The sequence below is a fragment of the Corythoichthys intestinalis genome, chromosome 3 (assembly GCF_030265065.1).
Source record: "Corythoichthys intestinalis isolate RoL2023-P3 chromosome 3, ASM3026506v1, whole genome shotgun sequence".
Lineage (NCBI taxonomy): Eukaryota > Metazoa > Chordata > Actinopteri > Syngnathiformes > Syngnathidae > Corythoichthys > Corythoichthys intestinalis.
Genome location: NC_080397.1, coordinates 65,463,646 through 65,486,145, shown reverse-complemented (window position 1 = coordinate 65,486,145; position 22,500 = coordinate 65,463,646). Strand labels below are relative to the sequence as shown.

Here is a 22,500-nt window from a genome sequence, read left to right as displayed (position 1 = left end):
TCTGGCTGTGGCCATTCCCAGCTGTGTCTTGACACTCAGTGATACATGCTACATGGAGTTTTTGGATCGAAACAAGGTAAGTTTGCGATAATATGCCGTTAAAATCGTGGCGCCTTTAATTCTGCTCTTGCGTGCTCTCGCCTCCAGTTATGGTTTTGCTGTTTAAAAATTTTGTTTTAAAAATGCCCTCCTATTCAAAATTTTTCTTCCCCCAGAAAATTGAGATTTTAAGCTTTCCAATGATGTATCACACATGCATATCGGACAATTTTGAAATCTGGCCAAATTGGGGGTTTCAGAGCGGAACTACAAGTCACCTGAGTGTTTTCCGCTATATACCTTTGATAAGGTGATGGGTACAATACCTAACTTCACAAAGAGATATCCTCCAAACCCTTTTTGTGTTGGATGATATATATATATAAAAAAAAATCTCACTATTTTGCACCGTATATAACACGTTTTGACCATAGTATGTGTGAAGGCCAAAAACGCCTATGACCATAGCTGCTGTTAGTGTTGAATTGTCAAACATAAAACTATTCAATCTTATTTTTTTCTATTGAATGATTATCCTAGCAAGTTAAATAAATATTATCAAGCTTCAAAACGGTTGGTCGAGCACGTTTGGTTGTCAGTGGGACTTCAACATTATAAATTTTGAAAAAAGATTTTGGTCTTTTTTTTTTTTTGTCTTTTTGGGTCCAAAATGTGGTTTAAAGTTGGTCAGGGACGAAAACAACAGTTTGGACATGAAGTTCAAGGTATCCTGAAAAAAGGGACCCAACTTCAACTTGGCCGTTGTAAACAGTTTTTTCTTTGAAATATAAAGGCAACATCAAAGGCATGCAAATTCGGCCAAAATAGGCTTAGGTGTTAAAGGGTTAAAGCGATCCATGGATAGAAAGACTTGTAGTTCTTGAAAGATAAATGTTAGTACAAATTATAGAAATTTTATTTTAAAACCCCTCTTAATGTTTTCGTTTTAATAAAATTTGTAAAATTTTCAATCAAAAAAGAAACTAGTAGCTTGCCATTGTTGATGTCAATAATTACACAATACTCACCATAAAAGCAATCGCACCAAAGCGCCAGCAGAGGGAGACAAAAAACACAAGTAACAAGTGGCCATGACACTGTTCTGTCATTTTAATCTGGGCACGTGCGTTAATTGCGTCAAATATTTTAACGTGATTAATTTAAAAAATGACCGCCCGTTAACGTGCTAATTTTGGACACCCTTATTTTTACTTGAAGTCAATCGACCAAGTAAAAGGTGAGATAATGCCATTTAAGTTTTATTGTCCACTCAAATCAACATTAAAACGCTGCATTGATCGTTTGTTTATGTCCATATTTCCATCATTTCTTGTCCTTTTCCAAAACCGAAACATATCCAAGGAGCTCTTCTGACGGCACAATGGAAGCAGACAATGCGACAATTATAAATATGGCGGAAAGCTTGAAATATCAATTTTCTGGAGGAAGAAAACATTTTGAACAGGAGGGCAAAACAAAAGAAAAAAAAACATTTTTTAACAGCAAAACCCGAACTGGATGCGAGAGCACGCGAGAGCAGAATTAAAGACGCCACGATTTTAACGAGATATTAATAATAATAATAATAATACATTTTATTTCTAGAGCGCTTTTCAGACCACACAGACGCTTCACAAAAGACATGGAATCCAGTACGATATAAAGGTATTAAAAGGATAAAAGATTTAAAGCACAATAAAGAGAAGTAAAGATATAACAGAGCTAGGGGTTATGGTGGATAAGAAAGAGTGAACAGGTGTGTTTTCAGTCTGGATTTGAAAAGTGATAGGGTAGATATGCTGCGGAGATCAGGGGGTAGGGAGTTCCAGAGCTGGGGGGCAAACTGACTAAAAGCTCTGGAACCAAAGTTGGAGAGGCGGACACGGGGGACGGAGAGGGGGAGAATAGTGGTAGGGTGAAGTGGACGGGTTGGATTGTTTAAACAGAGTAGATTGCAAAGGTAGGGAGGGGCCAGGCCGTGGAGTGTTTTGAAGGTGATGATGAGGATCTTGTAATTGATTCTTTGTTTGACGGGTAGCCAGTGAAGTTGACGGAGGATGGGGGTGATGTGGTGTGTTGCAGGGGTTCGAGTGATGAGACGTGCTGCTGAGTTCTGGAGGAGCTGGAGTTTCTGGAGGGACTTGTTAGGGAGACCGAAGAGCAGTGAGCAACAATAATCGAGCCGGGAGGTTATTAGATTACAGACCAGGGTGGAAGCGGTATGGCGGGTGAGAGAAGGGAGGAGACAAGAAATGTTGGGATGGTGGAAATAGGGTGATCTGGTGATGCTGTTGATATGTGATTGGAAGGAGAGCGTGATGTCGAGGATGACACCCAGACTCTTAACCTGAGACGAAGGTTAGATCGGTACATTGTTGATGGTAATAGAGAGAATTTATGGACATGAGAGAGCATGGCGGTGGTTCCAACTAGGAGGACTTATGTTTTGGAGCTATTGAGTAGGAGGAAGTTAGTGGAGAACCAAAAGTTAATGTCATCTAAGCAGAGGGTGAAGGAGGAAGGTGGGAGGGAGGCAGTTGGTTTTGAGGAGATGTAGAGCTGGGTGTCATCCGCGTAATCCGTGAATGTTGTGTTTGCAGAAGATGGAACCGAGGGGGAGAATGTAAATGATAAAGCGAAGCGGCCCCAGGACAGAACCCTAGGGCACGCCAGCGGAGACAGGGAGGGAATTGGATTTATGGGGCCGAATTTGACAAGTTGTGTGCAGTTGGACAGGTAGGAAGTGAACCAGGATATTATCGCATACTTACCTTCTTTCGATCGAAAAACTCTATGTAGCATGTATCACCGAGTGTCAAGACACAGCTGTGAATGGCCACAGCCGGATTTTGGGGGGATTTTATGGGTGAAACACGGTGATATAACAAAGGTCGCAATGCAGAAATCGCAGACAACAATGAGTGGTCGAGATTTTCATAATTTTACCCTTTTAAACGTTATTTTTCTATTTTTCTTTGTTTGGATCTAATATGTATCATCTAAAATTTTGGGGAAAATGTGACAGCGACAGAAAAAATACAATTAAGCGATAGTTATGAGCAGTGTTGTCACTAAGTAACGCGTTACTGTAATCCGATTACTTTTGTTCGGTAACGAGAAATCTAACGAGTTCATTTTTCAAAACCAGTAATCTGATTAAAGTTCGTTTCCTTAGTGTCTGTGCATTACTATTTTGTTTTTGCCTCATGATGTATGTAGAATAAAGAATACTGTAGTCATGTACAAATAGAATCTTAATAAAAAAATATTGCTCTTGAGTTTGGCAGTGACATCGGATGCCACGTTTTCTCATCGGGGAAAAAAAACGGGTCACATGTACAGAGGTTGCGCTAGACATTTTCGTTGTCTGTCATTTTGACTGACAGGGTCATAAAAATCCGGTCATAGTCTATTTTTACCCGTCACTTAAATTTTTAAAATGATAATGATGACATATTCAATAGTTTAGTTTTTATTCATTTTTAATTAATATTGTAACGCTTGCTTGGCGGCGAAAAATTAGACACGGAAGTCGTGGTATTTTTCTCCCTTTTTACTCTGCTTACCGCCAACAACTCCGCCCCCAAAGAAAAAGAGGCAACGATATAGACCCCAATCACCAACGTCACACAATGATCTTAATTGTGGTTGTCAGCCCAAAATATTCTAAATATATATTAAATGCATCTTACCAGATATAAAATGACTACTACATAGTCTGTGGTGATCGTTTGGTGCCCAGATTTCTTGTCGAATTACAGCAGTCCATCTCGCTCTCATCTTCGGGTCTCTCAGAATACGGTAGAACTTAAGTCTCTCCGTCTATCTTCTCTGTTACAGCAACCAACCGCCACACACGCCTTCACCATTTTGATTATTAATATTAACGAGCAGAAAAACACGCCGTAATTGGAGGCATGTACGTCGCGGTAATGTGTAAACATGACGATATGGCGGCTCCAGTCAGGGGGGCGGAGTTGTGACGTCATGTGATTGGGGTCTATACACAGGTGGCAATCTTGTCCATCAATTGGATGACGCACTGGCACACCGGGTGCACCAATAAGAACCTCGCGTTGATGTGTCAATCACGGTGCCACCGCCAGACCCCGGTGACGCTACAATATTCTGACAGAAGAGCCAACGACGTCATGCATTAAGAGAGACAATAGCTAATTAATATGCTAACTCGCCACCCTGTGGTCTGGGGTGTGAATTGCAACCTGTCAACATGACGGACGGACTTCAGCTTTTTCCGTCACCGTTTTAAAAAACCGGTCAACGACGGAAAATATCCGGTTAACGCGACCCCTGCACATGTATTACCATGCTATGAGCGCTGTTGGCGGCCAACAAACAACGTAGCCTGGCTATCTCTCAGGATGCTAACAGTGGAAAACCTAGGAGAAGGACCACAAACGGCTGCATTTGCTTATTGGACATAAAGCCATGACTTCACATTTACCTCCAATAAAGATGACAAAAAATATCTCCGTGCGTCGCAAACTTTGCGCTGGCTCAAAAAGGCAGTCGACCGCTAATAACTCTACATCTAATTGAAGGAACCACTTGGAATTACAGCACAACGCGACAAAAATTGAAACAAAGCCAACAGGTAACGAGAAAGCCAGCACTTTTCGAGTTTGTAACCAGCCTTTACGTACATTTTATAGTTATACTTTGCAAGCATAGGCGGAGTGGACTTTTTGTGTGGGGGGTTGGGGGGGCACAAAAGAGCGAGTCCAAAGTTTGGACACACCTCATCATTTGTGCGTTTCATGTTTTCACTACTATTGCAAATTCTCACTGAAAATATCAAAACTATGAATGAACACAGTGTTTCCCATCAATGAAACACAACACACCATCAATGACGTTTGGGCCCGCCACAGTCTAGTTTGCCCCCCCCGCCGAAAAAAAAAAAAAAAGATACTAATCAGATGCGTCAGTCAGCCGATTACACAGCTGTAGCCCACTCCACTCTACTACCCGCGCGAGCGAGAGCAGCATTTTAGAGTACTATTTTATTTATTTAAGAGACGCAAGGGGAACGAGTAGGAAGAATGGGAGAACGAGCGAGATAGCGAGAGATAGCGGTCGCATGTCGTAGCAGCCCGCTGCTATTTTGTTATTGTTTTTCTTTATTATTGTTACCACAATCAAGTGGGTAAGCAAATACAGACTTCTCTCCTTCTTCCCCATATCCGGTGCATTACAATAGTTTGGATCGGACTTTTCGGCGAAAGTGAGCGGTGGACGGCCTTCTTGGATGGAAAGCAAACTTTGATTGAACTTGCGCGGAGAGGCGGGGCCCAAAATAAAGCCTTGCTCTATTTTCAGAGCGTTGGTCACAGTAAAGTATTTATTAGTTCAAGCAGAGTAAAATGATACATATTCACGGTACAAGAACGTCGTTTCCGTGTCCATCGATTGGTAAGAAAAGGCTGTACGAGTGACGTGTGGCCGCTCCCGTCGGGGGGACATTTCGCGTGGAGTGGCTATTTTTCGGCACAACACCGACGCGCCAACTTCAGACATTTACGGCTGACGAAACTTGGATAAATGCCCCCCCACCCCCACCCCCCCGATTTCGCGAGCTCTGGGACACTCGAAAAATGACTCTCATACCTCTCCTTGCTAAGTTAATGGTACCTCGATGTGCGTTTGTGTGGAAATTTAGTTCACGAACAACGGGGAAAAAACTATTCACCTTCTCACCGAATCAAGAAAAAGGGTCAAATAAAAAGGAAAAAGGAGGGCTACGACGGTGGTCTGAAACCCGCGGCTCTTGGGCCGCATGCGGCTCTTTAGTGCCGCTTCGGAGCTTTTTTTTTTTTTTTTTTTAATGGAAAAAGATGGGGGAGGGGAATATATTTTTTGTTTAAATAGGATTACTAGGAGGACAAACATGATACAAACATTCTTTCAATTCAATAATATTGGAATGAAGTTAAACTTGTGGTGTCATCGTACAACAGAGTAGTCACGTGGTGCGCTATAGGATCCACTGCAGGGAAAATAAACATTTAATCATGAAGGCTAATTATGTATTTCTAGCCAACTTAGTCATTTTTATAGTAGGCTAATATAGCTAGTATTGATAATTACAGTATAAGGCTTGTACAAGGCTTTTAATTTTTTGCTACTCCAGACATACTGTATCAGTTTTAAAAAAAAATTTTTTTTTGGGGGGGGGGGGGTCAAAATGGCTCTTTCAACAGTTTGGGTTGCCAACCCTGAGTGACTACGAGATGTAAGTCGTACTATTGCTACGAGAAAAAAAGTCGCATTATTACATAGGGTAACGTAGCTGTAATCAGCAACGCATTTTACATACATGTACCGTAGCTGAGAGCTATAACATTAGCTTAGCTAATGAAATATTTCAAATATATCTTTGTTATGGTTCTTCTTGGGGGGAAAAAAATAATGGAAAAAAAAAAAAAAAATTCGCCGTGGCACGACATGGTGTGGCTGTCCGACTCCGATGCAGCCCACCACCACAGTTTCAAAAACTCCTATGGTCAGAGACCCTCCCACCACAGTCTCCTAAAATCCTGTGGGAAACACTGGAACATGAGGAATTATGTACATGAAAACAGGTTTTATATTCTGCATTCTTCAAAGTATCCACCCTTGAGGTGTCTCAAAACTTTTGGCCTATACTGCATGCGTTATGAAATACTTTGTAGTAGGCCTGAACGATATATCGTTTAAACATCGCCATCGCGATGTGTGTGTGCTAGCAGTGCAACGGTTTGCGGTTCAAAACCGAACCATACGGTTCGCCCTGTACGGTTCAATACGCCTTTATGAACCGCGTCTTTTTGGTTTTGCAATTACAGTAATTTATTCCGAACGCTTGTGGAATGAAATGGTCAAACTGTGTGTGCCTGTGTGTAACGTGAGCGCAGCTGTGGAAAAATTCCCGCCCCGCGAGTAAATGTCCAATCGCTGTCAAGCACCTGTGTAATAGGAGCCGAGTAACGCCCTCTCTCGCTTACGAGCGAGGTGAAAGTGAAACAAAAAAGAAAACAAAAAAAGTGATGGCGAGCGGAGGAGTCGACAGACCGATTTTTGAGGAGGCACCGGCTTCTTTCAAATCTGCGGTGTGGCAACATTTCAGTTTCCCAGTGGACTACAATGCTGACGGAGAGAAAATATTGGAAAAAAAAAAGCAATTTGCAAGCATTGCTTATCTAACATGACTTGGGCACCTCAGCCGGCATCACCCACAGACATCGCTTTCTCAGAGCAGGACAACCCCGAAGATGACACCAGTGAAAACACGGGTCTATAGACCCTACCCACGTGACGTCACAACTCCGTCCTCCTGACTGGTGCCGCCCAATTGTCCGTCAACACATCGTGTTTACCTGTTACGGCTACGTACATTCCTCCTATTTACGGTGTGTTTTTCTGCTCGTTAACATTAATAATCAAAATAGTGAAGGCGTGTGTGGCGGTCGGTTGCAATAACAGAGAAGATAGACGGAGAGACTTGAAGTTCTACCGGATTCCGAGAGACCCGGAGAGGAGAGAGCGAGATGGGCTGCTGCAATTCGACGAGAAAACTGGGCTCCAAACAATTACCACAGATTATGTCGTAGTCATTTTATATCTGGTAAGATGCATTTAATATATATTTAGAGGGTTTTGGGCTGACAACCACAATTAAGATCATTGCTAGGCTAATCGCCGACAACATACATATGTATGTAGGGAGAGTGCTATCGCTAAACCATATAAACATTAAAAGCCCTAGCTCCATTGACAAATGACATGAAATACATTAGACTTGACAGTGGATATTAGCAAGAACAAAAGATTTTGAATTGAAAATTTCGTAACTCACCTTTCCAAGCACAAGATAGATTCCTGCCAAATTTTCGTGGACGAGGATCTGTTTCACCCAACCAGCAACGAAGTATTTATAAGCCTCCAAGCTCTTAAAATTTTTCAAACTTTCGTGAGAATAGGCCGATTTTGTGTGGACAAGATAGGACAATATCAGGGTAGCTAGCACATGTCAGGCAAATACGGCGAAGACAGCGGGTCGAAAAACATCGATTTAGGCATCAAATATGGATCTGGCGAATGGATAAACTGAAGCTTTTCCACATAACGCCTTTTATGCAACGCATCCAGTGAGTTTACGGCATCCGAAAGCACCGGGTCTTCCATGAAATGCATTATAAATCGCTCGATCAATTGAGACCATTGATAATACAGACACAAAATGACGGACAAGGGGGCGGAACAATACAGCGATCACGTGATTTTGTGACGTCGGTGGGTAGGGTCTATAGAAGAGGCGTTCCAAAAGCCTTACAATATCAGGTCAGAAAAACACAAGAAAATAACCCACGCAGTGGGGATGTGCATTGCAAAAGACATGCAACCATATTCTGTGGTTGAAGATGCGGGCTTAGTTAATTTAATTGCAACGCTTGACCCGCGTTATATTGTTCCCTCGCGGACATATTTCGCCAACAACATAATCCCCGACATTTATGAAATGGCACGCAAAGCCATCGAAGATGATTTCGCGAAAGCACATAGTTTCGCCCTGACCGCTGACAGTTGGACGTCCCGTGCTACAGAGTGCTACTACCTAACTGTGACGGTCCACTATAATTCATACCTGTCAAGTTGTACGGTCTCGGCGTTATTTGTACAAGTGAGCACTGATTTTTAAATGTGTACGCCGTACGTTACGTTCAAAATCTGCACGTTTTTTTGTGCATTGCGTTTTTTTGTTGTTTTTTTTCATCCGTTTGGATTTGGTCACGCGTTTGGTTTGTAGCAAACGCGATGCTAGGCGGCTCCAATATTTCCTGACTGTGGCCGACATCAAACAATCTACGCCTACATATCTCATGCATATAGAACTACATGCGAAATGACACACGGTAGCGTTAGTAAACTGCCGCCATTTTAGAGCAGGAAACTTCTCAGAAAGGCTCTGTTGTAGTAAACCTTCCGAGCGAACCTAAGCAACTTTTTATCCAAAATACTCCTAAATCGGCAAAATCTTGACTTGAGTCTATCTTTAAAGGATGAAAAAGTTTTGAAATTTTCACATGTCGAAAGTAGACAGAAGGGAACCAAGGCAAAAACGGGAGCAATTTTATCAACTTTAACGGTTGATTCACAACATTAAATGAACTCCAAACATAGCAAAGGTTACTATGTTTTTGGGTTTGTTTGTTTGTTTTTTTTAATGAAAAAAAAACATGAAAAGTATCACCAGTTACTTTGCCAAGTAACTTTTTTACTACTGTGTGTGTATTTCAGTAGTCAGTCACTACACTTGCCAAAGAGCTAAGAGGCATTTTAACAGTCGAAAATGTTTACATTTTAAGTGTTTATTTCATTTTTTTAAAAGCAAAATAAAGGCAGTTTATAAAAAAAAAAAAAAAAAAAGCAAAACGCAAACCGAAACCGAACCGAACCGAAACCGTGATCCCAAAACCGAGGTTCAAACCGAACCGTGGGCTAACTGAACCGTTGCACCCTTAGTGCGTGCGCAATAGTCCCATCGCAAGGACGTGCGATAGTTTTTATTTTTTTAAATCGACATACGCCCTGCCTTCTGCTCTGCGCACATCCTCACACCCTCCCTCTCCCAGCTTTTTGAACCTCACAGTCACTGCCGCACTTGCTTATTAAAGTGAACGATGCTGGTATCTTTGATCTTGCCAAAGAAAGGGACATGAAAGTGCAGCAGCTGTCAATAATCGTTTAACTTGTTAAACAGTTTCTGCAAGGAAGCCGCTTTGGAATGAATGTGCGTGTGTGTGTGTGTGTGTGTGGGGGGGGGGGGGGGGGGAAGACGTTTGAGACATATAAATTAAATGCCAGAAGTGATCATGAAGAGTTTGTATTTTCAACATGTCCACCAAGAGTCACAGCTAAGGTAGATAAACAGAAGTATTTAATAAAGCCAAGCATTTTTCTACTACAGTACTTTATTATTGTTCAAAAATGATTTGGTTGGACAGTTATGTTTAAAATTGAACATAATTATTATATCTGAAGTGCTTAAAACCATCTATATACATTTATACACATTTTTTTAAATCATACTTTGGGGAAAAAGTGAGAAAAAAAACATGTCTTTTATGTATCTCTTTCCAATGCTAAATCTGAATAAATACATTGAGCACACACACAAAAAAAATAAAATTTGTGGGGCGGGGTGCGCAACTTTGTGGTTTTTCACTTTTCACGGCGGGTTCTGGTCACCATTAACCGCGAAAAACGAGGGATGCTGTCAAATGCGAAGTTGCGAACTCTCAGGATGTTGACTCTAAAATGACGAGCGGTCAAATGACTTTTGTTAACGCTGCCTTTATTTGGTTAACAAGACTCAGGCACGATACAACAAACACGCGGGTATGCAAGCTCAAACAACAGCCTAATAGTACAACCGCGTATCGGAATAGCTGCCGTAAATCAAGTGTCGTTATTGCCGCAAATGTAAACAAAGTGCTGCATAATGGATACTTGTCAGACAGCGGCTAGTTCGGGTGGCCCATCAGCGGCTGTGACGTCTGCCCGTCCGGCGTCAATCAGAGCACGCCACGGTGGGAGGGGAGGCAGCCAATTGGCGGACGCGGCGATCAGATGACTGACAGTCTCAAAAAAGATAACAATGAAACGGCCAGGGCCGTCGCACCACTCAGAAGTGCAGTGAGCAGCGTGGATAACGGTAAAATGTAAACATGGAAGCAGGTTGGCCCTCTGGGTGGGGAATTCAATTGAAAAAAGAATATAGATGGAACAACTCTCAGAAAATGTAAATAAGTTGGTTTGCCTCAGCGACTGGCTAGAGAATAAGTAGGGCAGAGGGCCACATTTATGTGTACACTACACACACTTTGCACACATTATAAATAATATTGTTTCAGTTACTGTTCTAAGGCTCTGTTGTGTGTTTGTTTTTGCAGAGAAAAAAAATGTCTTCAACAGAAAGAATGTTAATGTTAATGCCATCTTGTGGATTTATTGTTATAATCAACAAATACAGTACTTATGTACAGTATGTTGAATGTATATAGCCGTCTTGTGTCTCTTTCCATTCCAAAAATAATTTACAGAAAAATATGGCATATTTTAGAAATGGTTTGAATTGCGATCAGTTACGATTAATTAATCTTTAAGCTGTGATTAACTCAATTAAAAATTGTAATCGTTTGACAGCCCTAAATAACCCTTACTTTTCGAGGCTGTGGTCATAAAGTTAATATGAGAAACTTGAAACTGCTCGGTGTTGCAACTGTTCGATTTTGCACATCAGATATTTTTTGAAAGAAAAAGTCTTAGCCAAAGTTATTTATTTTTATTTTGTTTTTCAAAATATCAACATTTCAGAATATTGTATTTTCTATTTTTGAGCAGAATTCTCGCTTTGTATAAGCTAATGTTTCTATTGTTGAAAGCACAAAAGTCATAAACAACTAGCACATTTATATTTTGCATTTTGTTTTCTTACTGTACAGAAAATGAACCGAACCGTGACCTCAAAACCGAGGTACGTACCGAACCAAGATTTTTATGTACCGTTACACCCCTAGTGGCGAGTAGCGCCATCTACTGTCAGAGAGTATGAAAAAGAAACGAACAAGTCTCGGCACAAAATCAGATTGTTTTGGTTTTTTTTGGGTGAAAAATTGGATGTGTGGCGTGCGTGCTTGACAAAACAGGCAATGGCGTACCGCACGAAGGCTATTTTTAGACCGTGACGTCGCATCGTAAAGCGGAAGTAAAGCCGAAGTGGGACATTATAGACCCGCCCTCGTATAGACTCAACGTAAAAAGTGCTACTTTTCTCCGGTAATCTTTCAAAAACAAACATGCCGATCACGCATTGCTTTTTTGGAACTTGTAGAAACGACTCTAGACATTACGACCATGAAGAATGTTTTCCTCATACGTTCCCGGAAACCAAAAACTCAGGAGGAAAAAATGTGAAGACCGAATCAACTTGCGCGGACTTTAACACCAGCTCGGCGAATCCATTCACGTTTCATATGCAGTAAACATTATGTTGGGTTGACATGGTCTTTCAGAGGACAAAGAGGTAAGCCATTTTTATATTTTTAACTTCTTTTTTTAGCGTAACGTTGTGCCGTACTGCTTCTGTCTGACAATGAATGACCTCAAAAGAATTACAATGGTATCTGACTGCCACTGGTACCGTTTCTGTTATATATATATATGTATATATATAAAAAAACAACTTTAGAAAGGGGGAAGTGCAAATAAATTATAGACCCTACCCACGTGACGTCACAACTCCGCTCTCCTGACTGGTGCCGCCCACTTGTCCGTCAACACATCGTGTTGACCTGTTACGGCTACGTACATTCCTCCTATTTACGGCGTGTTTTTCTGCTCGTTAAAATTAATAATCAAAATGGTGAAGGCGTGTGTGGCGGTCGGTTGCAATAACAGAGAAGATAGACGGAGAAGACGGAGAGACTTGAAGTTCTACCGGATTCCGAGAGACACGGAGAGGAGAGAGCGAGATGGGTTGCTGCAATTCGACGAGAAAACTAGGCTCCAAACGATTACCACAGATTATGTAGTAGTCATTTTATATCTGGTAAGATGCATTTAATATATATTTAGAGGGTTTGGGGCTGACAACCACAATTAAGATCATTGCTAGGCTAATCGCCGACAACATACACGTATGTATGTAGTGAGAGTGCTATCGCTAAACCATATAAACATTAAAAGCCCTAGCTTCATTGACAAATGACATGAAATACATTAGACTTGACAGTGGATGTTAGCAAGAACAAAAGATTTTGAATTGAAAATTTCGTAACTCACCTTCCGAGCACAAGATTCCTGCCGAATTTTCGTGTACGAGGACCTGTTTCACCCAACCAGCAACGTAGCATTTATAAGCCTCCAAGCTCTTAAAGTTTTTGAAACTTTCGTGAGAATAGGCTGATTTTGTGTGGACAGGATAGTTGTAAATATCAGGGTCAGGCAGAGACGGCGAAGGCAGCCGGTCAAAAATCATCGATTTAGGCATCAAATATGGATCTGGCGACTGTATAGAACGAAGCTTTTCCACATAACGCCTTTTATGCAACACATCCAGTGAGTTTACGGCATCAGAAAGCACCGGGTCTTCCATGAAGTGCATTTTAAATTCCTCGATCAATTGAAACCAATGCTAATCCAGAGACAAAATGACGGACAAGTGGGCGGAACCATACAGCGAGCACGTGGTTTTGTGACGTCGGTGGGTAGGGTATATAGGATTAAGATGTGTTATCAATGAAAAAATTAAAAGTGTTCGTTGGCTGTCACTGAGTAGCATTTGCGACCGCTACACAAAGCTAACTAAATTACCCCCAAGAACGGTAAGAGACGTAGGACAACCAGAGGATATATAAGAAAGACAGGGCTGATGGTAAAGGATAGCTTGTTGAAACAGGAGAATGTCATTGTCAGTCGCGTCGATAAAAAAGGTAAAGCTATGCTTAGGTCGGCTCGTTTTTTTTCGTCTTATTCAGCCTTCGACACTAAAGCCATCTCTTTAACTGAACATTTTTATGTTCTTCCACATCTATGCCAGTCAATTTGGCACCAGGCACATCATTTTCAGAGAGAATTGGTAGGTTTTGCGCTGTAAACATCTCCTTCGTACACGATTTCCATTCATTTCCTATTAGGGACAAACGGTGGCTTTGTCCCAGCTTAGCAACCGTAGCTAATGCCATGAATATTAATGAGCGGAAGTGACGTGTTGCCTGCGGTACGCCATTGCGTGTCTCACGCTCAAAGCGTGAGAGTTGGCAGATCTGATTTGAATAAAAAGGTTCAAAACAGTTCGTTGACCATGTTTGGTTGTCAATAGGACATCATATTACAAATTTTGACAAAAAAATTTAGGATTTTTTTTTTGTTGTCGTCTTTTTGGTCCCAAAATGTTGATTTATAATTGGTCAGTGAAGAAAACAACAGTTTGGACATGAAGTTCAAGGTGTCCTGAAAAAAGGAACCAAACCAGGCCAATGCGAACAATTCTTTCTTTGAAATATAAAGGCAACATCAAAGGCATTCAAAATCAGCCAAAACGTGGAGCATTTAGTCCTACCATGCTGTTCCATAGATACACGGCTCTCACCCCGAGCACTATGGGCGCGCCGAACAGCAGAGCGAGCTGCCAACGGGGGACGCCGGTGCCTGATTGCGGGTCGATTGGCTTGGAGGCAGACATGATGAGCAACCGTGGTGTGGCTAGCTAGTCAGCAGCACTGGGCCAGTCGTCTTCTTTATCGTGTGCGCAGCGTACGCTGTGCGGAACTCTGGGATATGAGATGATGGAGGGAGATATGGGACAAAAAGATTTGTTGTCGTATTTACATATTCGTGTTCGTGTATAAAATATTTGTGTTCTTTTTTAAACATTCGTATTCATATTTACGGATTCGTGTTCATAATTAGGCCTTTGTATCTGTAAACACAAAATTCTGACGTCAGATTTTTTTGTGGGTATGTAAATACAACTCTCTTTTGGACGACTACGAATATATATATTTTTTTATTATTTTTATTAACACATTTATACAATTTTACAAACAAAAATGGGCTTACACATTTGCAACATTCTAAAAAGAAAACCACAAATAACCCTACATTATATTTTAATAAACAAATTCCTACTTGTTTGCCACGTTCGTATAGGGCAGTGTTTTTCAACCGGTGTGCCGAGTAGGGGTCGCGTTAACCGAATATTTTCCGTCGTTGACCGGTTTTTTAAAACGGTGACGGAAAAAACTGAAGTCCATCCGTCATTTTGACAGGTTGCAATTCACACCCCAGACCACAGGGTGGCGAGTGAGCATATTAATTAGCTATTGTCTCTCTTGATGCATGACGTCGTTGGCCTTACTTGGAAAAATGTCAAGGCAACTGAGTGTTTGCCTGGCACGGCCAGACTGTTCTCCCTGTATTTTTCAAACACTGAGAGAAAAGTCTGGGACACAGCCTCTCGAGTAGGTACAAAATCAATCGACAAATCAGATTTGTTTATTTGCGTGACGTGTTCTTCACGGGCAACGTCACTCTTGCGCGCCGAAATTCGTCTCTACAACAACACGGATGGCGGGAGAGCCGAGAATATGTTCCAATCTGCGGTAAATTCAGTTTTAAATGAGCTAAAACACATCGACACGAGGCATTGACAACAGTCTGTCTCGCGCTAGCCATGTTGAAGAAACTCCGTTCTCCTCGTATGTTTACTTCTGCGCGCAAGTCCCTCGTCCTGCCCTCGTCGCTTTGCTAACGGCACGTCTGCCTGTCGCTGATTGGTGCACTCCGCTGTCTGTTTGCCTCTATTAATTGAAAATGAATGAAAAGTAAATACTATTGAATATGTCATTATTATCATTTTAAAAATGTAAGTGACGGGTAAAAATAGATTATGACCGGATTTTTATGACACTGTCAGTCAAAATGACAGTCAACGAAAAAGTCTAGCGCAACCTCTGGTGCCGAGGTACACTAGTGTGCCGTGAGAAAATATCCAAGATCGCATTTTTTTGGTTTTGTTTTTACTTTGTCGGGTGGAGTTTGTAACGGTCACTTCTGTGATCCTCTTTGTTCCTTAGGACATCCACCACACGGTGGCGCCTCTTTATGTTGTATGTTCACTTTCTTCTTCAGTTGCTACCTACTTTTTGGGGAGTCAAGTGTGATCATGTGTACATGGCCCGTTGCACTCCCGAGTGACGAGTGGTTGAGCTGGATTTATTTATTTTTATCTATTAAAAGTGCATAAGTGGACGTCTGCTCCCTTTTTTACCTTTTATGCACTCATCCTGCTCTGCCACGCGTTACAAATGGCGCCCGAACATTTTTTCCCTGGACCTCAGTCAAGTTTTGGATCTGAAGGTGACTTCGACTGCCTCACGTGGATGGTTGTTGGCGATTCCTGTGCCTCTGAGGATTGGAGTTTTCCCGACCGCAGCCGCGACATTAACGTGAGAGGGATCCGTCTATTTCTTGGATGTGATGGTCCGACCGCTGTTTCGGCATTGGTTTGGGATCCGTCTATTTCCTGGATCGTCAAGCGATACGACCTCAGGCCCAGATGTTGCCCCACAATGGCGTCTGGTTAGGCTAATCGTAAATGGACCAATGCCCTTCACACTGACAGACTTGACCTGGAGTAAGCCGTTTCTGGTCGTTGGCCATGTTTTGTGCTGCTGTTCTTTGTTTGTCATGTGTTGATTTGGTTACCATGTTTGTTGTTGAAATTGAGGTTCATGTTTTTCAAAGCTTTTGAAGTTCAAAGAGTAAAAACCACCGTGCATTTGTTTTTGTTATTTTTCATATAGTCTTTGCCCTATGTGCCTTTCAGCCTTTACAGTTGTCTATGTATAGCATGCTGTTTAGCTGTTTTATGGTTCATCTTCAGCTGTGTACGGCTGTGGACAGCCTTTTTCTCATCGGGGGGACTATGTAACGGTCACTTCTGTGATCCTCTTTCTTCCTTAGGACATCCACCACACGGTGGCGCCTCTTTATGTTGTATGTTCTTTCTTCTTCAGTTGCTACCTACTTTTGGGGGAGTCAAGTGTGACCATGTGTGCGTGGTCCGTTGTACTCCCAAGTGACGAGTGGTTGAGCTGGATTTATTTATTTTTGTCTATTAAAAGTGCATAAGTGCAACGGGCCATGTACACATGATCACACTTGACTCCCCAAAAAGTAGGTAGCAACTGAAGAAGAAAGTGAACATACAACATAAAGAGGCGCCACCGTGTGGTGGATGTCCTAAGGAACAAAGAGGATCACAGAAGTGACTGTTACATAGTCCCCCCGATGAGAAAAAGGCTGTCCACAGCCGTACACAGCTGAAGATGAACCATAAAACAGCTAAACAGCATACTATACATAGACGACTGTAAAGGCTGAAAGGCACATAGGGCAAAGACTATATGAAAAATAACAAAAACAAATGCACAGTGGTTTTTACTCTCTGAACTTCAAAAGCTTTGAAAAACATGATCCTCAATTTCAACAACAAACATGGGCAAATATGGTAACCAAATCAACACATGACAAACAAAGAAGAGCAGCACAAAACATGGCCAACAACCAGAAACAGCTCACTCCAGGTCAAGTCTGTCAGTGTGAAAGGCATTGGTCCATTTACGATTAGCCCAACCAGACGCCATCCTGGGGCAACGTCTGGGCCTGAGGTCGTATCGTTTTGACGATCCAGGAAATAGACGGATCCCAAACCAATGTCGAAACAGCGGTCGGACTATCACATCCAAGAAATAGACGGATCCTTCTCACGTTAATGTCGCAGCCGCGGTCGGGAAAACTCCGATCCTCAGAGGCACGGGAATCGCCAACCACCATCCACGTGAGGCAGTCGAAGTCACCTTCGAATCCAAAACTCGATTGAGGTCCAAGGATAAAATGTTCGGGCGCCATTTGTAACGCGTGGCAGGGCAGGATGAGTGCATAAAAGGTAAAAAAGGAGTAGACGTCCACTTATGCACTTTTAATAGACAAAAATAAATAAATCCAGCTCAACCACTCGTCACTTGGGAGTACAACGGACCACGCACACATGGTCACACTTGACTCCCCCAAAAGTAGGTAGCAACTGAAGAAGAAAGAACATACAACATAAAGAGGCGCCACCGTGTGGTGGATGTCCTAAGGAAGAAAGAGGATCACAGAAGTGACCGTTACAAGTTTCTGTAGGAAAGAAGGAGTAGGTAGTGGTATTGCACGTCGCTTTTAAGAACTGCTCGGATTTGTAGCCGTCAGCCACCTTGCTGTCCGCGACAATGTGGACCCCAGCACGTCTACTGTATATCATTTGATCACACTCGTCAAGTGTCAATATACACGAAAGTGTCCTTTCCATTTTATCCATATATGATGATCAGGGGCACCGTATAGGGGGGAAAAGTGAGACGATTCTAAGAGCCCATGCCCTGATGGGGGCCCAAAAAGAAAATTAGAACATTGGTTAATCGTTTGCAAATTTAAATATTCATCATTATAATTTTAATAGTAATAAACAAAGGGTTTTGTTTTCTTGTTTTGTTTTTGGCAAAAAGTAAACACCCAGAGAGCATATGTATTGCCAGCCACCCCTGTATTTTCATTAAATTGTTTCGTCCGCCCTTCCTTCAATTAGAACGCGAGCAGCGGTGCGCTGCGCACTTACACCAGTCAATGACTCGAAGCGCGCAGAGCGCGTTAGTGCAGAAATGTTTTCAAAACAAAAATCGTGTTTTCAAAAGAGGAAAGAAAGCAAAACAGGAGATGGGTGGAAAAGGCCAACAGGATGTGACAAAGTACTTCACAAAGGAAGGTTGGTGTCTTGTGTCAGTGTAGTGCTGAAAATTAACCTGTTATCTTAGCTCCGAAGTGAGGTGCCAGCTCACTCCGTAAGTAATACGGGATTTTCCCGGGCCAATGCACCTATTCAAAAACATGAATTCCAAATCATGACGACATTTTTTGGTATCCTACAGATGTTGAAAATTGGTGTGTACTCTATAGTGGAGATCGCGGGTTTCCAGATGAGGCTAAGTCTACTCCATAATGAAATACTGTAATTGTTTGCTAGCTAGTGTTTGCTCCACTTTGAGCTTACTTTTAATCAGTACAGCAAGGCAAGGCAAGGCAAATTTATTTATATACAGGGGTGCACATAAGTGGTCCGCATGCATACTGGACGTAGACAAACGCGCTGGCCCTCAACGGCTTCCATACGCTTTTGCGTACCGATGGCTGACCACTGTATTTGCGGCGGACACGGGAAAATAACTTCTAAAAATGTCGAAGAGGCAGGCCACACTGAGTAATTACTTCCGTGTTCCCCCACCCCCGTCAAAAGACAGACAGACGACAGAGACGTCACCGGAGCTACCGAAAAAAAGGACTTTTGCTGAAAAGTGGCTTCCAGAGGTACCATGGCTAGAAGCAAATGATGCTCGCACGGAAATGCGGTACAAAATGTGCCGTGAGAATCCCAATGTCGCCGATAAGAGCAGCGCATTTTATGTAGGGTCAAAGAATTTCAGCCATCCAAACTTTGAAAAGCACGAAAAAAACAGAGCATGTGGCAATTAAGCAAACTATCGATGTCAAACAGGACCCCACTCGCCCTATGGACATGTGGCGGAATAATGGTAATGAACAGCGACATGCACTGACAAACGTGTTTTTGCTCGCATTTTACAAAGCTAAACATGCACGTTCAATGAGGTCTTATGAGGAGGACATCCCACTTTTAAAAAGGCTTGGAGTTAATGTGGGAGCCGCTTAATGCCCTTTATTTTGAATTGGTGCTTTTATGTTTATTTCTTTACATTTCACTTCAAAGTAATGGCAATTTTGTTGTGCCAGTTGATGTTAATCAAGCATTAATTGTTAATATAATTATTTAAAGTTAATTGGCTCTAAGTAAAGCTTGTCATAAATTTATCACATCAGGCGGGTCGGCTCTCAAGCTCAATGAGGACCAAGTCACATCTCCAGGTCCTCCTCTGAGAACCTGGGCAAAAAAATTATGTGCACCCCTGTTTATATAGCACAATTCAACACAAGGCAATTCAAAGTGATTTACATCACATGAAGATCATAAAAATCCCATTTAAATCAACACAACGTAAGAACCAAGACAAAAGATCGCATTTAATCACAGAATAAAAATAAATAAATAAATATAAAACAAAAATAAAAATAAAACAAAAACTACTATTAATAATAATAATTGAAATCAGCAATGGAGATTAGCACAAGAGGAATAGAAAGCAGGTAGATTGAAATATATAGACAGTTATGGATATGCAGTGCTAAACAAAAGCGTTTTTAGCCCTGATTTAAAAGAGCTAACAGTTTGAGCATACTTCAGACGTTCGGGTAACTTGTTCCAGAGGTGAGGAGCATAATAACTAAATGCTGCCTCACCCTGCTTGGTTCTTGTTCTTGGAACATGCAGAAGACCGGTTCCAGACGACCTTAGGGGTCTAGATGTCTCATAGGAATCTAACAAGTCAAGCATGTATTTTGGTCCAAGGCCATTAAGTGTTTTGTAGACGAGCAGTAGTATTTCATAGTCTATCCTTTGACTCACTGGAAGCCAGTGTAGCGATTTCAAAACAGGTGTGATGTGGTCCAGCTTCCTTGTATTTGTGAGGACTCTGGCTGGAGCATTCTGTACTAACTGCAGCTTCCTGACTGATTTTTTATCAAGACCTGTAAATATACCATTGCAATAGTCCAATCTGCTGAAAATGAATGCATGCATAAGTTTTTCCATGTCTTGTTGAGTCAGAAGCCCCTTAATTCTGGTTATATTTTTTAGGTGGTAATAAGCGGATTTAGTGACAGACTTTAGATGGCTATCAAATTTTAGGTCTGAGTCAATAATTACACCAAGGTTTCTGACTTGATTTGTAGCTGTAAGTGACATTGTACTAAGTTGGCTGCTTATCTTTGACCTTTCCTTTTTTGGCCCAAAAATGATCACCTCTGTCTTCTCCACATTTAACTGGAGAAAATCCTTAGCAATTTCTTCATATTAAAACAGTTGTATACTGTAATGTATACTGTAGTCAAGGGCGTAGGTTTGGTCTCAACATTGGTAGGGATGATATTTCAGCATAACCGGCATGTACACTTTTTGCTCAGGATGGGACATTAGTAATACCAAACAGATTGGGTGAACGGAGGTCAGGGCTATATTTCTCAACAATATCAACCTCATCAATTGATATACTAAATCAGGGGTGCTCATGACGTTGATCACGATCGACCAGTCAGTCACAAAGCTAGTGTGGGTAGCTCATGGCACCCCCCCCCCCCCAAAATCCTTTTTTTTTTAATGTACATAATCAATTATGATTGTTGTGTGGATGTTGTGTGAGCTACGTACGAGGTTATGCAGCACCCCTCTCTCTCTCTAAGCAGCTTTTTGCTAACGTTTTTCTAGTTCCATAGTTACCAGCAGAGGTTACTACATTTCTCAGTTTATTTAATGTTAACAGTAGAAAACACAAAGAGAAGGACCTGTTTTACGAAATTTTCAAGGTTCGCAGTGAGTAAGCAACAGGCACACTTTTGCTTAATAGACAATGTTTATTGATTAGAAATTGCAAATAAATGAATAAATGAAGTTTAATTGATTACAATCCCACAAAAGCAAGCAAAAATCAAGCATAACTCAGAATAACAAACATAACTCAGAATAACTACAACGCTAGGTCTGAATTGTCAAAACCCCCCACGATGCAGTTAAAAACACACAAACACACATAACAATGGCGCTAGATAATTAGTTGTCGAAGCTAAAATATCCCCACACCAAAGTGCAATGAGTTCCCTGATGACAATGAATCAAGCTCTTACCTGTCGACAATGAACGGAGGGCCACACAACGTTCCTGGTTTGAGCAATCAAGGAACTCCGGCCGAGCGACTGACGCGTAAAATCCTCTGACCGACCCTAGGTGTGGCCCGGAAAAAGTCCGCTCTTTATAGGCATATGCCACGTGAGAACAGAGGGGGCTGACCCCTGCCCTCAGGAGACATATTGCCTGCCCAAACATGGTAAATTTAACATGTTTTGCTCAACCTCTGAAGGAGATGAGTCTCGTGTCCAAATATGATTGGTCCACTCGTTGCACTTTTGAGCAGCATCATATATCTTGGTTACTATAGAAATGAGCTAAAACTTGAGTCAGAGTGGCGAGCATAACCTGATAAGAAGTTGCATTATCAGTCCAAAAGAATGTGTGCACCTAGAGCACACAGTTAGTTACTCTTCTCAAAGACAGTTGTGACGCAGTTAAAAACAGTTATGTTTATATGTGTATATGGATCAATTCGGGTCACAAACAAAAAGGTCACAAGATCACAAGAAAGGTCATAAAAAAGGTACAAGTGTTTTTTCCCCAGTTCAGGACCCTTCTCTCAAAGCAGCTTCCTACTTGAGTTTTGCAGGTTAGCAAGTTCACACAGTTTAATGTTATGCTGACACTGATGCAGGTTGGACCTACAGTAGCAAAATTAATGGTGTGTTCCCCACTTCCAAAACAATGATGTCTTTTTTAATTTCTAACAGTGGCTGCTGCTGGCTGAAAAAAAAAAAAACTTCTCATAGCTCTAATATCTAATGTGGGTGTGTGTGAGGGTTAAATCATCAGCCAACCAAATGTGCGTTTAGGAGGGGGAAAATGGACCGGCACATTCAGCAAGTGAAAAGATGTACGTGTACATCTAAACATAATAAAAATAATTCACTTAATAATGGTGGGGTCAGTTACAACAATTAAAACATATGGGAAGACAATATAAATAACCTATATAGCTCAAGTCATTACATAATGCAAATAAGGTTGCTTGAAAGTTGGTGGGGGCAATTTAAGCATCCTGAAAAGTTGGTAGTGTTTTGTCC

The 22,500-nt window shown here is 41.6% G+C and overlaps 1 protein-coding gene across 6 annotated transcripts in view; it reads right to left on the bottom strand.

The window, feature by feature from the left end:
* Positions 1 to 21,544, bottom strand: part of LOC130913367 (mitochondrial import receptor subunit TOM70-like) — a 122,169-nt gene extending 100,625 nt beyond the window's left edge. For 5 of the 6 annotated variants that reach the window (XM_057831935.1, XM_057831937.1, XM_057831932.1 and 2 more), the window contains exons 1-2: positions 21,454 to 21,544; positions 14,162 to 14,372 (exon numbers count right to left, since the gene is read on the bottom strand). In XM_057831935.1, the coding sequence (XP_057687918.1) occupies positions 14,162 to 14,284 (123 nt within the window). In that variant the 5' untranslated portion in view covers positions 14,285 to 14,372; positions 21,454 to 21,544. Of the gene's footprint in view, positions 1 to 14,161; positions 14,373 to 14,491; positions 14,507 to 21,453 lie in introns of those variants that run through there. The other variant, XM_057831933.1, reaches the window with a different exon arrangement.
* Positions 21,545 to 22,500: the final 956 nt, after the last annotated feature.